This window comes from Eubalaena glacialis, chromosome 3 (genome assembly GCF_028564815.1).
Source record: "Eubalaena glacialis isolate mEubGla1 chromosome 3, mEubGla1.1.hap2.+ XY, whole genome shotgun sequence".
Classification (NCBI taxonomy): Eukaryota; Metazoa; Chordata; class Mammalia; order Artiodactyla; family Balaenidae; genus Eubalaena; species Eubalaena glacialis.
The window spans coordinates 91,532,661-91,552,320 of NC_083718.1; the positions used below are offsets into that span (position 1 = coordinate 91,532,661).

General features: G+C 44.7%; 1 protein-coding gene across 1 annotated transcript in view; it reads right to left on the reverse strand.

Moving 5' to 3' along the window:
- Positions 1-3,823: 3,823 nt before the first annotated feature.
- Positions 3,824-19,660, reverse strand: part of PTGFRN (prostaglandin F2 receptor inhibitor) — a 75,385-nt gene continuing 59,548 nt past the window's right edge. Inside the window, exons 7-9 of the mRNA XM_061183629.1 lie at positions 11,679-11,786; positions 7,042-7,347; positions 3,824-5,553 (exon numbers count right to left, since the gene is read on the reverse strand). Of these exons, the coding sequence (XP_061039612.1) occupies positions 5,387-5,553; positions 7,042-7,347; positions 11,679-11,786 (581 nt within the window). The 3' untranslated portion in view covers positions 3,824-5,386. The remainder of the gene's footprint in view (positions 5,554-7,041; positions 7,348-11,678; positions 11,787-19,660) is intronic.

The window sequence follows — 19,660 nt, forward strand, 5'->3', positions numbered from 1 at the left end:
TTAAATTAAGAATATGCGGATTACGACCTGCTGAACGAGGAGGCACCAGCCACCCACATGGGGTCAGCCAGTGGCTCCCTCAGCATCTGAACTTCCACCCTGAGGAAGTGAAACCCCCGGGTCATTTTGATTGAAGGCGCAATTTCAATACACTCACACAAAGTCAAGTCACAAGACTCGTTACTTACAGATCCCAGAAACCAGGGTCGGGGGTGCCAATGAGCAGGAGGAAGGGCAGTGCTCCGACGTCCCAGGTGTCCAGCAAGCAGGAGATAAACAGCAGGGTAACAAGCACCTATTACTTATAAGATGGTTGGGGCAGAGGCTGCAGGCTCAACTCAAAGTGGTTATTTTAAAAGGTGCCCCAGGAAAAGCAAAGTGGGAACCCTAAGCTCAGGTCCTTATCTAAATGTCCAGGCTCTGGCTGTGAGCAGGGCTATTATACTGTAAAATCCTAGGCAGCAACTCAAAATAGCTGTTTTCTCATCACACCAGATAACAAGGGATACTCCCTATGCCCCAGAACCTGCTGAAATTATCCAAACGAGTCAATCCTAAGCCTGCTTACTCTGACATGCCCATTCCTTCCTGTGAAAACCCCAACAAAGGCTATTGCCCATGCTTCTCCCTTACTCCCTCTGCTGCCTGAGGGACCCTGGTGCTTTCCCGTGTGGCCCCCTTTTGTGTGGCATGACCCTCCCTCTTGGAATCTGTGAGTGTAACAAACTGTCTTTTCAATGGCAGTCATCTCCCGATCCGCTGGCCCTGCCTCACCTAAATAATAATAAAACCTGTATTTTAAAGCAGTGTGCTACACACACTGGTCTGGGGGTAACAGGACATGGAGTGACTGTTACTTGGAAGATCTCGTTACATGAAGAGCAGGTAAGAAGTCTTCCGCTGTAGTCACCCCAGGGTGACCTGCGGCACTTGCCCAGGTGTACGGCACATCTAAGCATCCTAGTGTTAGTTAGCTATTGTCACAGTGGTGAGGGGTCCCTGCCCTCGGGCCACCTTCAGACAACCAGAGCATCTGTCAGGGGTTCCTCTCCTAGCCTAGAGGGGCAGAAAAGGCTCCCTGGGACCTGAAGGAGAAGTAGGAGTTGGAACAGGTGGAAAGAGGTTTCTAGAACGAGCAAACAGCAGGTTGCGAAGGCCTCTAGGAAAGGACATAAGTGGCAGGTTTTCTGTGCTTAGCACAAGGCCTAGGCCACAGGAGGTGTGCAAGCACATTTTTGTTTTACTTTTAATATAAACTGAGGCAGGAACAGGCTGAGCAATAGGTATGGGACTGCTGAAGACCAGCTCCGAATGTGTCAGCATTGTGATGTGGGCAGAGTCTTCCGTCTTCATGCAGAAGTGTGCAGTGTCGGGCTACTCTCCCGGCAGGACGTTAACTGTGCATTTATAAACCGCCAGTCCCTTCTATAGGCCCGGATCAGGGCCAAGGTTAGTAACCGGGACACAGACCCAGCCCCTGAAGACCTCACAAGTGAGGTGGTCCCTGCCCAGGACACACATGGGGAAGCCCAGCCGAGGCTGAGCGGCTGCTCCAGGGGCCAGCAGGGAGGTGGGGCTCCCAGCACTTCCTGCTGTGCAGGTCCCTGAAGCCAGTGGCCTGGGGGAAAGCACTGTTTTTATATAATACGGGGATGAGCACCTTCTGGATTAGTTTGGCTCCAGACTGGGTCATGAGTCAGAAAAGCCGTTCTGTCCCAGGCACAATATGGTCACAGAACTTGGGTGTGTTTCCTCATCCGCAGAGAGGAACAACCTCTAACTTCTCTCTTTCCTGACAGGAGTCCTATAAGGTCATGGGAATTCATGGAAAGACCAAGAGACCATCCATCAGCAACAGGATCCTGGCCCTCACCTTTCCACTCGGTGAGAATCTCAATATTGATCCTGTTAAATCCATTTCTTCTTTGATCTTTGGTGAAAATCTACAGTGCTTTCATAGGATTCCAAGAGAACAGAAGGTGCCCGAGTTGCAACCGGAATTCAGTCACAGCCCCTCATGCGGAGGAGATAAAAGGGCCTCAGAGATCAAGTGCCTCACACAACTTCAATTTAAATTAAACTTCCTTTAATGAAATAAAAAAACAAATGGTGCATTGCATAATATTTTGTGGTCACAGTATAAAACAATACAATTAGTTCATATAACATTGGATATGGACAAAAATACACAGGACCCTTTCTTTGTCTACGTAAAATTCAGCAGATCCATATGTGCCACGCTAAAAAAGAAAGAAAGTCAACTTTTTTCTCCTAGTGATCTGCACACAATATTTATCACTGAGAATTTGGTCAAACAGCGGAGGAGAACTTACCCAAATCCCAGTTCCCTTCTTCCTCTGTTGTCATCGGTGAAGCTAAAAAAAGTTTCTGAAAGTAGCAAGTTGTGTAGTATTGCTTATTATTCCTGCTAGAGAGGCTCAGTCTTTGGCTCACAGATGTCAGTGACAAAATCATGGCTGCAGGCAGTCTGCAAAGCAAGAAGCAAGAGCCACCAGGGAAAACAGGCAAGGGTCTGGGCAGGAGGGGCCACCTTTACGAGGATCTTAGGGAAAGCCACGTGGATAGGAGGGGAGAAAACACACAAATAAATAAATTTCTAAATTAAGATTTAAATCCAGTTGGTGAGTCAGAGTTCCACCGTCCCATGAAAAACCTGAAAAGTTGTTAAAAAGTCAGAGCTTGGATTTTCTTTTTTTTTAAAAAGTGAAAAGTGTATGTAAACATTATAAAGTAAACAATTGAAAGTAATTTTGAGGCTTCTATCGGAACATAGCTTAGGTTCTTTCTGGGGATATTTTTATGAATAGAAAAAAAAAAAGCCAAACTTTTTATCGTTTCTTTGTGTTAAGCAGTGCAATTTCATCTGTGTGAATCGTGGCTGGGTCCTTCCATTCATACCAGTGCTTCTGGAGGGAACCTCTTCCAGAAGAACACTTAGTGGGGGCCCTATTTGGTACAACAAAAGAGTACATCTCACACTTTGAACAGGACACACATTCCAGCCAAGTTTATGCCCCTGGAAGAAAGGAGGCCCTTGGTACAATGCCCTGGGATTTCTCCCCACTTTGTACCAGCCCAGTGGACAGAGGGTGGGGCTAGGGGGGCGGGCGGTCAATGCCTTAACAGCCCCAGCCTTGAACTGCAACAGCAGTTTGAAAGCAAAAGGTACAGTGTATGAGCACGTGTCACCTTTCCTGCCACTGAGTGTCTGCTGTGACCCATCCGTGGTTTTACATACACCTGGGGCCACCTGGTCACATCCAAAGCCAAGTACCCTTTCTTCCTACCACGGGCCTGTACTACAACAATCCTGAATCTTCTTTTAGGAGGCATGATAACTGCAAGGGTTCAAAGGGCACTGGCTGTTCCTAACACAGCACCTGTTTCTATTTCCTGTTTGCACAATCACCTGTGACCACCTCCTCTGGAGCGGCCCAGTTAGGAAATGGCATGCAGGAAACACCCAAATCTAGTGCTATCAAGGCCTCCTTCCCTTCCTCTAGTCATCCGTGCTCTGGTGGGGCGGACCTGCTGCCCGTCTTCCCGCCACAGATGCTACGCCTGGAATTCATTTGTGCTGCTACCATTAGTGCAAAATCTAGTTTCTATCACGTGAGTGGTCCCCTCTGTGGGCAAAACCAAAAGGAAAAAATTCGGTGGAAACTTGCATCCTGGGGGTGATTTGGTGATAAGTGCAGAACGAATCGTGGGTGACAGAGGGAGGGAAGTGGAGGGGAAGATGGTGGGCCCGAGGAGTTGGCTGTCTGGCCCATTGTGACAAAGAGCAGCACATGAATGGCCATCATTTTGTATTACTTTATTGCTCAAAACAAACGAATCTTTTTCCCCTTTGGAAGACAGAGCAGTATTAGATCCTTCAGAGCCAGGATAAAAGCACAGAGGACTGCAATGTGGGGCGTGAGTCACCAGTGAGCCTCAGGAAACCCCACTGGGATGCTTCCGAAAAGCCAGCGCTGTGCAGGGGGAGACACTTCGGGGAGCGGAAGATCTCTTTGGGTCCGTTGTCCTTCTCCTGGTATGAGTGATCAGGCAAAACGGACTGCTCTCAGATCTACTTTGTAGGCTGTTCACATGGCAATATAAATTGCTGGGTTTCCTTTGTGTTCCTAATAGGAAAGCAAACATACCACAGAGTATGCCCTTTCTCACTAACCCCCTGCAGGGGATTTTAAAAAGACTTGAAGGACTGAAAAGGTCATAGAAAATGCATGGTTCTTCCAGGTAATTTCTGATTCCGTGAAGTCAGTCTTGCAAGCAGCAATTCACCTCCACATTAAGGAGCCCACGCAGCCCACGAAGGATGTGGGGTGTCTGTGGTTCCCCCTGCAGACCCACAAGGCCTTTGCCTCTCACAAAGGGCGGGACAGAGAATAGAGGTGGCTTCTTCCGCCTGACACACCCCTGGCACCACTGACCCTCCGGGCACAAGCTCCAGACATCTAACTCCCAGGATCCCCCTTCTGCAATCCCCAGGGCCCCCTGAGGCACGGTGGCCTCCGAACTACAGAAGTGACTGTCTGTTCCTTTCCTTGTCCCCAACTTCCTCTTCCTTGCAGGCCTTCTTACTGCCTTGGACAGAGGTGGCTGTGCATTTTTCTTCATACGCATTCTTAAGGCTAAGGTGGCAAGATAAGGTGCTTGGTGGAGAGCCAAATTCTCAATTCCAGGGCCATTTCAGCACTCGCACATAAAGCAGATACGAAAGAAATGGAAAGGGGGCAGAGAAGCAAAAAACCAAAAGAGAACAAAATGCATTTGGGCTCGATAGGAAGTTACGGACTGCAGGTTTAGATTTCAAATGTGGTCTAAACCCCCTGAAAATAGGGGGTGGGGGAGGGTAGTCAAAGCCACAAATTAGCCTTCAGCACTGGTCTGTGTGGTCCCTCGGCAGGGGTGGAGGGTCGCCTTTAGCAGCTCTCTCAGTACGTGCCTCCGATGCAGAAGCCAGCTCTCAAGCGGGGCCCTTCCGCTCTCACCCGAGACAAAGAACTCTGACCGCCTTCACCCCTTCCTCACCGCAACCCCTCGAAACAAAAGGTAGAAACGCACACAAGCCAGAGATCTATAAACCAGTAGGAGAAAAAAATTAGACAGAGGTTAACCATTAAAAAGCCGCCGTCGGGAAAACACACACTCGATTGTTCTATCCGAAAGTGCCGTGGGAAGAAGAGCCGTGTGCTGGTAAACATGTCCGCGCTCAGAACTTGACATGCAGAAAAGAGAGAGCGCCGAGTCCCACCTGAGATTAGAGAGGACTGGTTTTTAGTGTAACACACATCACGTTAAAAGATCACTGTCCTCTTCTCCTCGACCGTCCCTGTGTCCCGGCCTTTCCCGGCCCCGGTTAGTCCATCTCCATGGACATGAGCCGGCGGCGCTCCCGCCGGGTCTCCTGGACTTCCTTCTTACAGCACCAGTGCGAGCTGCAGTACCCGATGAGGCAGGACAGGAGCCCGATGACCGTGGACAGGCCGACGCCGATCAGCAGCGGGTACTTGAAGGCGTTCAGCACTGGGAGGGAAAGACCAGAGGGAACGGGTCAGTGATGCGAGGGGCGGGGGGCCTCGGAGAAGACCGCCGCCTCCCCTCTCCATTGCCACGGCGTCTCCACCAGGGATCTGACCTCATGCCTCCTGTACCCAGCACCTGGCGTGGTGCTTGAGACAAGAGTAGCTCGGCCATGCGTGTCCAAAAAATGAGCAAATGTCTCCCCACCCAGTTCTGTGCGGGAAGGCAGCGGAAAGCCAGAAAAAAAAAAAGATTCTCCTTCAATGTCTTTGAATGTCAACTTGCTTTTTAGGGTTTTGGCAGGAGATTGATTTTTAAAAGTCAGTATAAGGGCACCACACATTCGGCAGCAGATGCATCCTTAAAAAAACCATACATAAATCAATTCTATGCATCAGATAACTGAAGTGTACTAGGGGAGCTATTTTAAGTAACACTATAGTAAATTATCTAGCAAAGTGAATAATCACTCCCTACTTGTTTAGTAAATCTGGGTTTTCATATGGAGTGACTGCAAGCAAGACATTTCTAAGAGGCAAATATGGTATAAGTGACTAAGTTGCAGGAATGCACAAACACTGTTTAGATCCCACACCCTCAAATCCCACGTCCCCGTCCCCCAAAGTACCAGCACGCCTTGGGTGGAGGCTGGCACTGTGGTTGTTTGCCTGACATTTAATACAACAGCCCCAGGAGAGATTATCATCCCATTTAATAAGAGAGGAAACGAAGGATTAGAAAGGCTAAGTCACCTGTGGAAGAGCTGGGGTTCCAATTCCAGTCTCCGCCAAACTGACACATCATCAGGGGAAGACACTCAAAGGCTCCTACTTAATCCTTGGTGGCACCTGGACTTGAATTCTCTCCACGAGTGTTTTCAGTTAACGTTTACTCTGACACTTTTTGCAGAGAAGACATGTTTCTCATTAACCAAGGAACAACTGCCCACACTCTGGGAGGCCAGGGAGCAGAGTGGTGGGAAGGGGGCCCGCTGACCATGGCGCTTTAGGCTGACCGTGGTGGTCAGTGTGGGCCAACAAGGCTGGGAGCTCCCCCTCCCATCCAGGAGGAACCCTCTTTACCAAGAAGCAGAACCAGTAGGAGGACAAGAGGGGCAGGAACCCACCTGCAGCCCCTCCTAGAGACCTGGACCCACTCTCTTGATCTGGTCTCTGCCCCTGCCTGGCAGAATCTGTGCCAACCCGAGGACACAGCAAAGTGGGTGTGTACAGAATTTAGAGAAAGCATCGAAAATCTTTCCAGTAAGTCTTAAAAATCATTTCCCAGTGGTAGCTCCAGCACACACGATACCAAAGCTGGGAAAACAGCAAGGGCTGTGTGTGCTCTTTCTGGGTACAGGCCCGGGCCAGGCTAGAGAGAAAGCAGGCACATTCCTCACAGGGTGGGAACCTGGATCCCGTCAGCGGCAGCAGAGCATGGAGAGAAGACATTCCCCAAACACCAAGAGGGTTATTTGCGTGTCATTCTTACCATCCATCTTCACAGTTATAAAGATGGGCTTGGACTGGATCTCTGCCTCTTTCTGCCAGGAACCGGTGGGTGACTTCACCCACGGAGTCACGGAACAGTAGTAGTTGCCAAAGTCCTGGTCCTCGGAGCCATGCACTTGCAGCAAGAACTCTAGCACGCTCACGCGCTCCAGGCTGAGGCCGCTCTTCCAGTCTCTCTGGGCCGTGTTCACAATCCCCTTCCGATCCAGGGACGACAGGAGGACGGGAGCCTTGTCCAGGCCGAAGGAGTGCACCGCAAACCAGGACACGTCAAAGGCCATGTCGTCTATGGATGACCAAGCCAAAACGCTGGGGTCAGTGCCACAGGCAGAAGTACCAAGTACGGCTAACATGCCCGTAACCTGACTGTGGGCCAGCACGGCTCTACGGGCCTTGGGTCTCCCCGAATCCTCTCAACAACCCCATGATGAAGGTACTGTCACACTTCCCACTCTGTGGCGGGACCAAATAACTGAGGTCACACAGCCAGGAGGTCACAGAGCGCGTGGCTTAACCCAGGAGTCCAGCTCCAGAATGCACCCTCTTCACCACGCCACTGCCACTACCCAGCTGAAGGAGCACAGTCCCAAACTGTCTCCTCCAGAGAACACGGGATGAAAGGCTGGTATGTGGTGACATCGAACGCTCTGTCTCCCAAAGAAAGCAGGGTCCTTTGGCATTTCGGGCAGAAGAACCCACGACAGGAAGGACACGAAAGTCGTAAGGAATGACATGGACATAAAGTGAATCATACGAAATGGAGAGTTGTAAACAGTTTAGATTTTATTGTTCGCTGTGATTCTTTTTGCCCCTGAAGTGCTTAAGTTCAAAACAAGAGGAAAAAAATGTCAAGCTGAGAAAATTGAACACAGTTTAACAGTCCCAGTGAGTAATGCTGCGGAATCGTAAAGTACTCTGCAAAATTAAGGTTCTAACAGCCTCACATAAATTAATATGGGCATAAGAGAAAGACGGCTTTGGCACAAGTGGTAGTTCTCATAGAACGTGGAAGTAGAGTGCACATCCTAAACCCCTGACCTCTTCTTCTGACTGCTACCAAGTGATACCAGCTGTGTCAGGTCTGAGAGTCACCCAGCAGGCAAGAAAGGACTGGGAGGCCACAAACACTGCTTTACCTTACATTCGCCTGATGGGGCTTTCTATACACATGTTAAATAACATAATTTTTGTTAAACAAAAAGTAACATCCACTTAGTAAAAATACACTAATAACCTCAAAAAGCACATTCTAAGGCAAATAAATTATATTCAGATTCTTACGTATTAAAAAAGAATATAAGCAAAACTGAAAGCAAGAATTTATTTTTTGGCCACGCCACATGGCTCGCGGGATCTTAGTTCCCCAACCAGGGATCGAACCCTGCAGTGGAAACGCGGAGTCCTAACCACTGGACAGCCAGGGAAATCCCCCAAAGCAAGAATTTCTAAAAAATTATTCAAATGATAATTCCTTTTCAACTCACTCTAAAAATGTTAAGGGCCACAGGCAAATCTCAACTCTACATATGAGATGTCAGCCCTCTACTCTGATGCACCAAAATATTATTTTTTCCTCCCCATCGACCCACCGTGGCCCTTGAGCACAACATTTGATTGTTCTGAGGGTGAGGGTCATCTCTTGCAAGAAGACCAACACACTGGGGGCAGAGGGGGTGCGGTCAACGTCCTCACACCCTCATAATGCCCAGGCAGAGTGGGCCCCCAGATCACTCCCAGGTCCTCAGTGAAAACTAGCTCAGTGTTGCTGTCACCTGCAGGCGCCGGGTGGTTACTGAAGGCAAAGAGTCACAGCTGTGTCCCCATTACTTGTGTCCAGACTCTAACCCCAGTCCCGCTGTGCCGTACAGTGTGGTGGCCAGGCTGCAGGGTCAGGCGACCCGGGCTAGAATCCCAGCACTGGCTCTTGTCAGCCTAGTGACCTGGGTGAGTCACTTAAGTTCACTGTGACTTAGTTTCCTTATCTGGAAAAGGAAATTACAATAGCACCCATAGTTAGTTAGCTTTGCAAAATGCTTAGAACGGCACCTGGAATATATAGTAAGCACTCAATAAAAGTTGGCCGCCATGAACATCCTTACCGCCACAGTTCAACACACACGTTCTGTACTAAAGAGATGCTGTAACAGGAAGGGTACTGCCACCTCCAGCAGATGCTCCTGGTGTTCCGCCCCAAACAGCTGGAGCGCTGGGCCCCCAGATGCTGCAGGTGCTGGCAGCTAAGCGCTCACACCGGTACCCTTCTCCAGAGGACTGGCCTTAGCTGACAGAAGCCACCTCCTGGAGAGCCACCCCCGGAGGTGAAGAAACACGACCCCTCCCCAGCCATTCACTATGGACAATGATTGACAAATTGGGGTGGGGGGGGATATAACAGCCCAGTCCCTTAGCTCAAGGAGGTCACACTCTGTGGTACAACCCATGTTCTGGAGCTCTCCACAGGGAGTTAGACTTGTTTTGAAGATCTTTGCCTGGTTTCTTTCCCTGCTCTATCCTGATTCCCTCACTCCCTCATCGTTTCCTCCTGAGGGCACATCTTCAATTAATCACTCGCACGCTGGTCTCAGGCTTTGCTTCTAGGGAACCTGACCTAAGACACCACCTCTAAAGGGCCGTGGTCTGCCCCTGCCCCTCCCCCTGCCTTGGCACTCGGCCCACTTGGGCCACATGTCCTTTCCAGAAGAGAATTCCTTCACAGCCCACAAGATGCGAGAGGAAAAACGAAATTATGACTTGTGTTTAATTATTCAGAATCTTCCACCCATGCAGTCTAAGAGTGCAAAGTTCTGGAAAATTGTGATCTGCAAGATAACAGCTACCTATAGGTTTTGCAATTACACTGGAGGAAAAGACTTATATTAAGGGCACAGTTGGTGACCCATCAATTTACCGAGAAAGAGCATTTAAATGATTTATTTTTGTATATCTCTATAAATGAGCTTTTTAAAGTTTTTTATAAATGAGATTTAAGGGTAAAAATGGTATTACATTATTCCAACTTTGGAAAAGGATCTCCCCGCCCACCCCCCCTTCCTGGCAGTCTCCACAGAAGTGGTGGCTCAGTCAAGACCTAGGCTCCTCCTTCCTAACCCCCAGGACAGAGCTGACCCCCTCTGTTGTTTTGGATGGGTTTTTTTCTTTTCCTTTCTTTACATCTTCCACAAACTCTTCTCCTTTTTCCTACCTCTAAAGCTCAATCACGTTCAAGTCCCCTTTGAGAGTCAATTTCGGTATCAATCAACTCGTCCAGGGGTCAGTACACTACAGCCTGCAGGTCCAATCCAGCCTACCACCTGTTTTTGTAAATAAAGTTTCACTGGAACACAGCCAGGCCCATCTGTTTACATTGCTCTCTTCGGCTGCTTTCCCTCTACAATAGCAGAGTAGAGTAGCTGCTGTAGAGATCATCTGGCCCACAGAGCCAAAAATACTTTCTACCTGGGCCCTTTACAGAAAAGGTTTGCTGACCCTGAACTAGCCACACCTGAACCTTCAGCTGGAGTCCCTGCAGTAGCCGGACCTCAGGGGGTGGCGGCCCGAGCCCCTCTCTTGTTGGTCACGCCAGATCCAATACAGCCCACCCTTACTTGGCTGACAGCCTGCCCTTAACACAGAATGAAGACCTGCTTCCAGTTTCCACCCCAGGGCCACACATCCAGTGGTCTCTGCACAGAACTTAGTGAACCCTGCACAATTTGGCCTTTTAAGGTGCAAATCTGTGTGAGGCCATGGCTCTACTTATGATGGGGTGGGCAGTACAAAGACACCCAAGGTCAGGGCATGGGCATCCCCCAGGCAGTGAGTCAGGGTCTCCACGGGCTCTTTAGGAGAAGGCAGAGGTGGGTACAGTCTTGCTCAGCAACAGAGACACACCTACGTGCATTTAATGTTCTTTCAAACCCTGAGGGTGTACGAGTGAGAAGAACAGCACCTGGTACTAAGGGGGCCAAGCAGAAAAAGTGTAAGGCTGCTGGCCCACAACTGTTAGGTATCCTGTTGGCAGTACTAGTATCTTCTGCAAAGAAAAGATTTACAAAGGTTTCCTAAGAATTTAAACTACAATAGCTCCCCGTGGTTACTTGCTACTCATTTCCTCTGCTCTGTATTTCTTCAGTGTTAATTGCTATCTGATATTATATCATATGGTGATTTCTTTCTTGTTTGTCTCCTTAACTAGGCTGCAAGCTCCATGAGGGCAGACATGGTGCATTTTGATCACTCCTTTATTTCCAGCAACTAGAACAGCACCTGTTTATAGGAGTTCAATAAATAGCTGAATGAATGAATGAAAGACAAAAAGCGAGGGAGCCGGACTCTGCCAGTAGGTTGCAAACGAGCTTGAATCAGCCCCCGAAGCGGCCACTAGATCACCCTGAGAACACATTCAAATGTCTGGTTGTGTTTCCAAATCGTCAAACAGATAGTTGCATCCATTCAACACATCCTTATTAAACACCTACTGAATACTGCCGAGCTAGGCAGTTTGGGAATAAACAGCCAATCCAATCCCTGACCTCCACATCTGTGTAACATAGTGGGGATGATATGAGAAACACTTAAAAAAGAAATACGGAGAAGGGGAAGGATGGAGAGAAGTACCTGGATCCAGGGCTGCTCCTTCAACAGTGATGATACAAAACAATTTGATGAGATCTCCCCGGATGACTGATGGCGCGTCCGAGTGCACAGAGGCATTAAATATAGGACCTGGAAGAAAGCAATGCCACCTCATGATCCTCTTTCACACTTCTGTTTAAATCCTGTTCTTGGTGTGCAAATGGGCATCTAAATGTGGGATCCCCTTCCTTGGAACTGAGCTAGAAATTCACAAAATAGGTGTCCTATGATTGCTTTCCTTCTATTCAGAGAGACATGTGCATTAAGTATATGAGCTTCATCTTAAGACTACAACCATGGTCTCATTTGAAGCCCAACCACCTCCCATCCTGGTACAGCCTGGGCTGTTTCTGGCTGCACATGGTTCACTTCCAGGCCAGAGTGGCTCAGAAGCCAGAGGGTTCAGGACTAAATCAGGGACGCTTTTGGTCCCGAAAGAGTGAGCAGCCTCATTGTGCTGGGTGCTGGCAACGGGCCCTGCTATTAAGAGGCTGAAATCCAGTAATGCCAACAATGACGACATTTCTATAAAGTATGGCGGGAGCACTGAAGGCGATTCATTCCAATCTGCTGTGAGAAACTGAAGAAATGTGGAAACTCCTTTTAAAAACTACCCAGGGACTTCCCTGGTGGCGCAGTGGTTAAGAATCCACCTGCCAATGCAGGGGACACGGGTTCGAGCCCTGGTCCGGGAAGATCCCACATGCCGCGGAGCAACTAAGCCCGTGCACCACAACTACTGAGACTGCGCTCTAGAGCCCACGAGCCACAACTACTGAGCCCGCATGCCACAACTACTGAAGCCCGCGAGCCTAGAGCCTGTGCTCCGCAACAAGAGAAGCCACTGCAATGAGAAGCCTGCGCACCGCGACGAAGAGTAGACCCCACTCGCCGCAACCAGAGAAAGCCCAGGCACAGCAACAAAGACACAACGCAGCCAAAAATAAAAAGAAAAAATAAATAAATTTACAAAACTAAATAAATAAAAATAAAAATAAAAACTACTCAGATAGGACCTGTCTTGCATACCTTTCTGAAACTCTCACTTGATACCCAGTTTACTTTTATAAAAGACCCCTTTCCTTCTTCCAAAGGCCAGAGGATGTTTCTACACAAACCATGCTGACTCCTCATAGTATCATCGACTCACTGCAAGGCAGAGTTGTTCCAAGTTTCTAAGTTGTAAGGCAATGAGCATATGTATGAGCAAGAAAATGTGAAGAATTAAGTAAAAAGAACTTAGGGCTAGAAGTTAATAATATTTACCATAGAGTCAGTTGGATGCATTTGACTGTAGGCATAATTATTATTGTGCTATTTCGTAACTAGGCACAAATAAATGACTTACTAAATTAAAAAAAAAAGGTATGCCTTGTATGCAAGAAATCTGCAGCTCCGATCCCCTCCTTAGGCAGAGAGAAGGGCTAGGTACTGCATTCTGTTTTTAACCCCTTTACAGCTCATTTTTAGGTGAGAGTATTACATAGCTTTAGGCCAATCTGATCCTAAGAGCTTAATATTTACCTTATGCCAATTCCTAATGTCTAGGAATAGGCAAACCTGAAGAAGATTCCAGAACACCAATGCTAGGGGATTTCCCTTGGGTTTTCTGGAAAGCAAAGATAGATGGCCCTGGACAATGATTCTGAAACTCACTAGAAGCTAAGAATACAGGTGGAACTACCTTTAAAATCATATTACCTGAAAGAAAAAGGTACTTTTTGTTTTAACATCCAAAAGAAATGACTGTGAGAAAGAGAGTAAAAGGTCACATGAACCAATGAGGCAAAAAATTGAAAAGGTTATACTTTCATTTCAACATGAATAGTAAGATGAATTCATCAGATGGCTTTCTTAACACCGAGTCCATGAGTAATCTGTGTTTTGCTGGGAGAAGGGTGAAGGATGGTTGTAGAACATGGAAACCTTGAGGCATTAGGCAGCCCTGGGCAGGTTCTGCTGAGTACTCAGATTCAGTCTAGGGCATGGAGAACGTAACAGAATGGCAGTCCCAGGACATGGGGAACGGGATGAAAGCAAAAAGGACAAGGAAACTTTACCTACTTCTAGACATCACATCCTTCAATTAACTCGGCTCAGCCATGGTTCCCTCTGGTCCTTACCACCCTGGATTTGCTCTGTTTACAGCAGTGAGGTGGGAAAGGATTAAGACAGTTGCTCTGAGTTGGCTCAGTGGTAATGACTGGGGGAACTTCATGCCATATATGGTCATCCATGAGGACAGGTTAGTAGCGACCATGGTGAGCAATGGGGACTGAATTTTTTTTTCTCTGACTAGAAATTTCATGGTTATAAATAGAACTATACTATGGGGCTTTCTTAAAGTATCCAGGCCCCTTCTAAGAGAACACAAGACAATAAAACACAAGGAGATCCTCATAACGGATTTAGGTTCTTATTTACTTAATTTGAAACAGTAGAGAAATTTGGACATATTTCCTTTACCTTATTTGGACAAATTTCCTTACCGAATTTGGACAAATTTCACTTTCTTTTCTTTATATTTCCAAAAAAAATCCAAAATGCCTTCTAGGTCACAAGTTACTGTTCTCATTTCCCCTCACGGCCGTGGGAACAACAGAGCATTTGTGCCACGCTCACCATGCAGACAAGGACCAGGGAAAAGGCCTGCATTGTGAACTAGTCACAGCAGTGGATTTCCTTCGAACGAAATGAACAACTCACTGTTAATGTGGGTCATTATCCCAGGCTTAGAAATATTTTTATTATGGTCAATTTCTGTGGTAATGCTGTTTTCTTGAGGGGATGTGTCTGGTTAACTTCACAGATGACAGACTACAGCACAGATAATTTAAGTGAACAACCAGAGTCACTACATGTCCCTGGATTCCTAGTCTGCAGAGTACATGGACCACTTAGCTTCTAAACACAAACATTGACACAAACCATGCTCCAACTCTTGCCCCTAAAAAAAGGCTGTAAATGAGAGTATTTTTGTGAAAGCCAAAACTACAGACTGTCTGCATGTCCGTCAATAGGATAATGGTTAACCAAATTCTAGCAGGTGTAGTCATTAAAGTTGGTATTTACCTAGAATTTTTTATTACATGGAAAATGCTTATCTTATAATGTTGGGGGAGGGCAGAAAGCAGGTCATAAAATTGCATATACAGCCTGATTTCAAAGTCATGAAGAAAACATGCAAGGGAAAAATTCTAGGAAGACGAATACCACCAATTAACTGTCTCTGGTAAGATTATGGGTGATTCTTCCTCGTATTTTACTGTATTTTCAAACTTCTCTGTTAAGGAGAAAAACTTTATTATTATTCTTTTAAAAGGCCAAAGTCTTTAACATCATCACATTTAAACCGTATTATTTCTCCTGATACTTTGAATCAGTAGAAGTTACAACTCAGGGACTACCCTGGTGGCACAGTGGTTAAGAATCTGCCTGCTAACGCAGGGAACACAGGTTCAAGACCTGGTCCAGGAAGATCCCACATGCCGCGGCCCGTGCGCCACAACTACTGAGCCTGCACTCTAGAGCCTGCGAGCCACAACTACTGAGCCTGCGAGCCACAACTACTGAACCCGCGAGCCACAACTACTGAAGCCCATGTGCCTAGAACCCGTGCTCCACCACAAGAGAAGCCACTGCAATGAGAAGCCCGCGCACCGCAACGAAGAGTAGCCCCCGCTCACTGCAACTAGAGAAAGCCCACGCGCAGCAACGAAGACCCAATGCAGTCAAAAATAATAAATAAATAAAATAAAATAAAATAAAGAAAAAAAAAAAAAGAAGTTACAACTCAGTAGGACCCCTTGGGGAACACAGTCCGCATACCAAGAGGCAAGTGTCCTGAAAGCAGAGGACAGAAAGGTGGACACCCAGAAGAATCTCTTTGTTACATGTGTTTTACCATGTGCTGCTAATTTTTAGGAAGTAAAGGCTCTCAGTATCAAGTCAATGTTTTCTTGGAGCTATTTGGGGCTATGGCATTGTGCTGGGTGCTGGATTTGATGGCAGCTCCTCTTAATTAAACTGTGAACTGGCCATGACAACTCCGTGGATTAAATAAAGCAAAAATCTTCGGCAGTCTATTCAACCTGTAAGTTAAAGTGATTTCATCTGTTATGCTGAGATTTAAAGAATTGAGAAATAGATTCAATTCCCATTCCTCACCTAGAAATACATACAAAAGATTTTATGTCTCCCCTCTTTCTCAAAACAGTTTTAAAGAAACATCAAATAACAAATGTAAAACAAATTGGAATAAAATCCTATAGATAATAAAACAGATACACAAATAAAGGGCAAAAACCATATAATCATCTGAATCTCAATAGTCACAGAAAAAGCACTTGACAACACCCAACACTTCATCATGATAAAAACACTCAACAGATTAGGAATGAAAGAAAACTTCCTCAACTCAATATCTGGTGTCTATGAAAAACCCACAGCTACCATGATACTTAAGGGTAAAAGATACTTAATGGGGAAAGTTCCCCCTAAGATCAGGAACAAGACAAGGATGTCCACTTGTGCCACTACTATTCACCACTGTACTAGATTCTAGCCAGGGCAATTAGACAAGAAAAATAATTGGAAGGCATTTAGTAAAACTGAATAGAAGAAATAAAACTATCTCTATTTGTATCAATAGATGACATGATCCTATATTTAAAAACCCTAAGTAGTCAACAAAAAAAAAACTATTAGAACTAATAAACAAGTTCAGCAAGGTTGCAGGATACAAGATCAATTTATAAAAGTCGATTGTGTTTCTATACACTTGCAATGAACAAACTGAAAAGGAAATTAGGAAAGCAATTAATTTATGATAGTATCAAAAAGAATAAAATGCCTAGGATAAATTTAATGAAAGAAGTTCAACATCTGTACATTGAAAACTACAACCACCACTGACAGCAATTTTAAAAGACCCAAATAAATGGAAAGACATCTCATGTTCATGGATTAGAAAACAATATTGTTAAATAGTAATACTCTCCAAACTGATCTACAGATTTGACACAATCCCTATCAAAGTCCCAGCTGTCTTTTCTGCAGAAATTAATGAACTGATCCTAAAATTCATCTGGAAATGCAAGAGACCCAGAATAGCCAAAACAATTTTGAAAAAGAACAAAGCTGGAAGGCTCACACTGATTTCAAAACTTGGTAGAAAGCTATAGCAATTTAACAATGTGGTTCTGGTATAGGAAAAGACATAAGGATCAACAGAATAGAACTGAGAGTCCAGAAATAAACCCTTATATTCATGGTTAAATGATTTTTGACAAGTGTACCAAGACAAGTCAATGGGGGAAAGAACAGACTTTTCAACAAGTGGTGCCAGGACAACTAGGTATTCCCATGCAAAAGAATAAAGCTGAATCCCTTCTTCATACCACACACAAAAATTAACTCATAATGGATCATAGCCCTAAATGTAAGAGCTAAAACTGTAAAACTCTTAAAGGAAACCATAGGTGTAAATCTTCACAACCTTGGGTTAGGCAATGTTTTCTTAGATATGACACCAAAAACACAAGCAACAAAAAGAAAAAAATAGATAAATTGGACTTCATCAAAATTAAAAACTTGGGTGCTTCAAAGGATACAATTAAGAAAGTGAAAAGACTACAGAGTAGGAGAAGATATTTTCAAATCACATATGTTGTTAAGGGACTTTTGTATTCAAACTATGAAAAGCTCTACTAGCCAACAATAAAAAGACAAATCAATTTAAAAATGGGCAAATGGTTTGAATAGACATTTCTCCAGAGAGGATACACATATGACCAATAACTATATGAAAAGCTGCTCAACATCAATAGTCATTAAGGAAATGCAAATTAAAACCACAATGAAATACTACTTCACATCCACTAGGTTGGCTATAATAAAAATGATGGAAAATAATAACTAGTGAGAATGTGGAGAAATTGGAACCCTTACACACTGCTGGTGGGCATGTAAAATGGTGCAGCTGTTTTGGAAAACAATTTGGCAGTTCCTCAAAGAATTAAAGAGAGTTACCGTATGATCCAGCATCACTCTTAGGTGAGAAACGAAAACTTATGTCCACACAAAAACTTGTACGCTAATGTTTATGTCAGCATGTTATTATTCATAATCGTCAAAAGGTGGAAACAATCTAAAGGTCCATCAACTGATGAACAGCTAAACAAAATGTGGTATATCCTCACACTGGAATATTATTCAGCCATAAAAAGGAATGAAGGATTGATACAAGATATAATGTGATGGACCTTGAAAACATTATGCTAAGCAAAAGAAGTCAGTCACAAAAGCCCACGTATATGTTTCACATCATATGAAATGTCCAAAAAAGGCAAATCTATAAAGATAGAAAGGAGATTAGTGGTTGCCAGGGGCTAGGGGTAGAGAATAGAGGGAGTGACTACTAACGGGTACAGAATTTGCTTTCTGGAGTGATTGAAAAGTTCTAGAATTAGATTCTACTGATGGTTGTACAACATATATCTGTGAATATACTAAAAACCACTAAATTGACACTTGTAATGGGTGAATTTTATGGTATGTTAACCATATCTCAATAAAGCTATTATTAGAAAACAAACAAGCAGGTACACAACAAAAGAAGCGTGTGTTTCCTCTGCTCTTTCCAAATCTGAGGGTTTAAATCAATATTTACTCTTTATTAATCTACACATTAAGAGATTATTAGATGCCAGAAGATTATTTCATTATACACTATAAAAAGTTATAATCATACAAAATAATATTAATAGAAAACAAACTTTACTAAGGTATAGTTTACCTTTAATATAAATGGTAATAATTAAATTCAACAAGTATCTTGCATTCATTGTACTGATCAGTTAATACCTGAATCTTTACAGGTGGGTATGAATTTACACATTCAGAAACTTCCAACTGGAACCCAGGGCAGATTTAGTGAAAACATTCAGTATTAAACTCAAAAGTGATGATCCTTCACTTTGATATTCTAAATAAGATTGGGAATCAAAAACTTTTAAATCATCTACCTGCTGAAACACAGATACAGACACAGATTTGTCAAAGGAGCTTAATGAATTTCACAGATAAATAAGAAACATTTCCATTTGAGAATATGTATGTATGCTATTAAAAAAAAGTGGAACTTTCCACCTTATAGCATAAAAACATTTTACTTACCAAAGATAAAATCATTCAGAATGGACACCAAAATGCTCATTTTAATTAACCCTCCCATAGGTGAACACCACTAATAGTTATTCTTAACAAAGCAGGTTGACAGATATATTCACCCATACCACCACAGCTCTGGAGACTCGACTAATTGGAAATCTTCTTCTAGTCCAAAAGCAAGGTGAAGCATACCCCATAAGGTTGGGATACTCATCCCCTGTATGGAAATACTGCTCTGATAAGTTGGGCCAAGAACAGTACCCATCACCTTCAGTCCTAGGGACCTCAAAGAGTGAAAGCCATGGGCTGGATAAGACTTGGGTCTTAGCTTTGAATCTTCCACTCTTGGCAAGTCACTTAACCCCTCTGGAGGCTCAGTTCCTTCTTATCTTTATACTCCATCCACCATGTTCCCTGAAGAATTTGATATAGGTGTGTGTCAGTTGATCTATTTAAAAAAATGAGGGTAGTATGTTCACACAAAAATTTGTACACAAATGTTCACAGCAGCATTATTCATAATAGTCAAGAACTGGAAACACTCAAATGTCCATTACCTGATGAATGGATAAATAAAATGTGGTATATCCACACAATGGAATATTATTCAGTCATAAAAATTATGTGCTAATGAGAATTTATTTTGCGTTAAATGCTACAGTACAAAAAGAAGGGGATATGTGGTTTTTTGGTGTTTGAAGAATTTATTTTGCGTTAAATTGCTACAGTACAAAAAGAAGGGGATGTGTGGTTTTCTGGTGTTTGATTTTCTTAAAAAACAATAAGTAGTATTT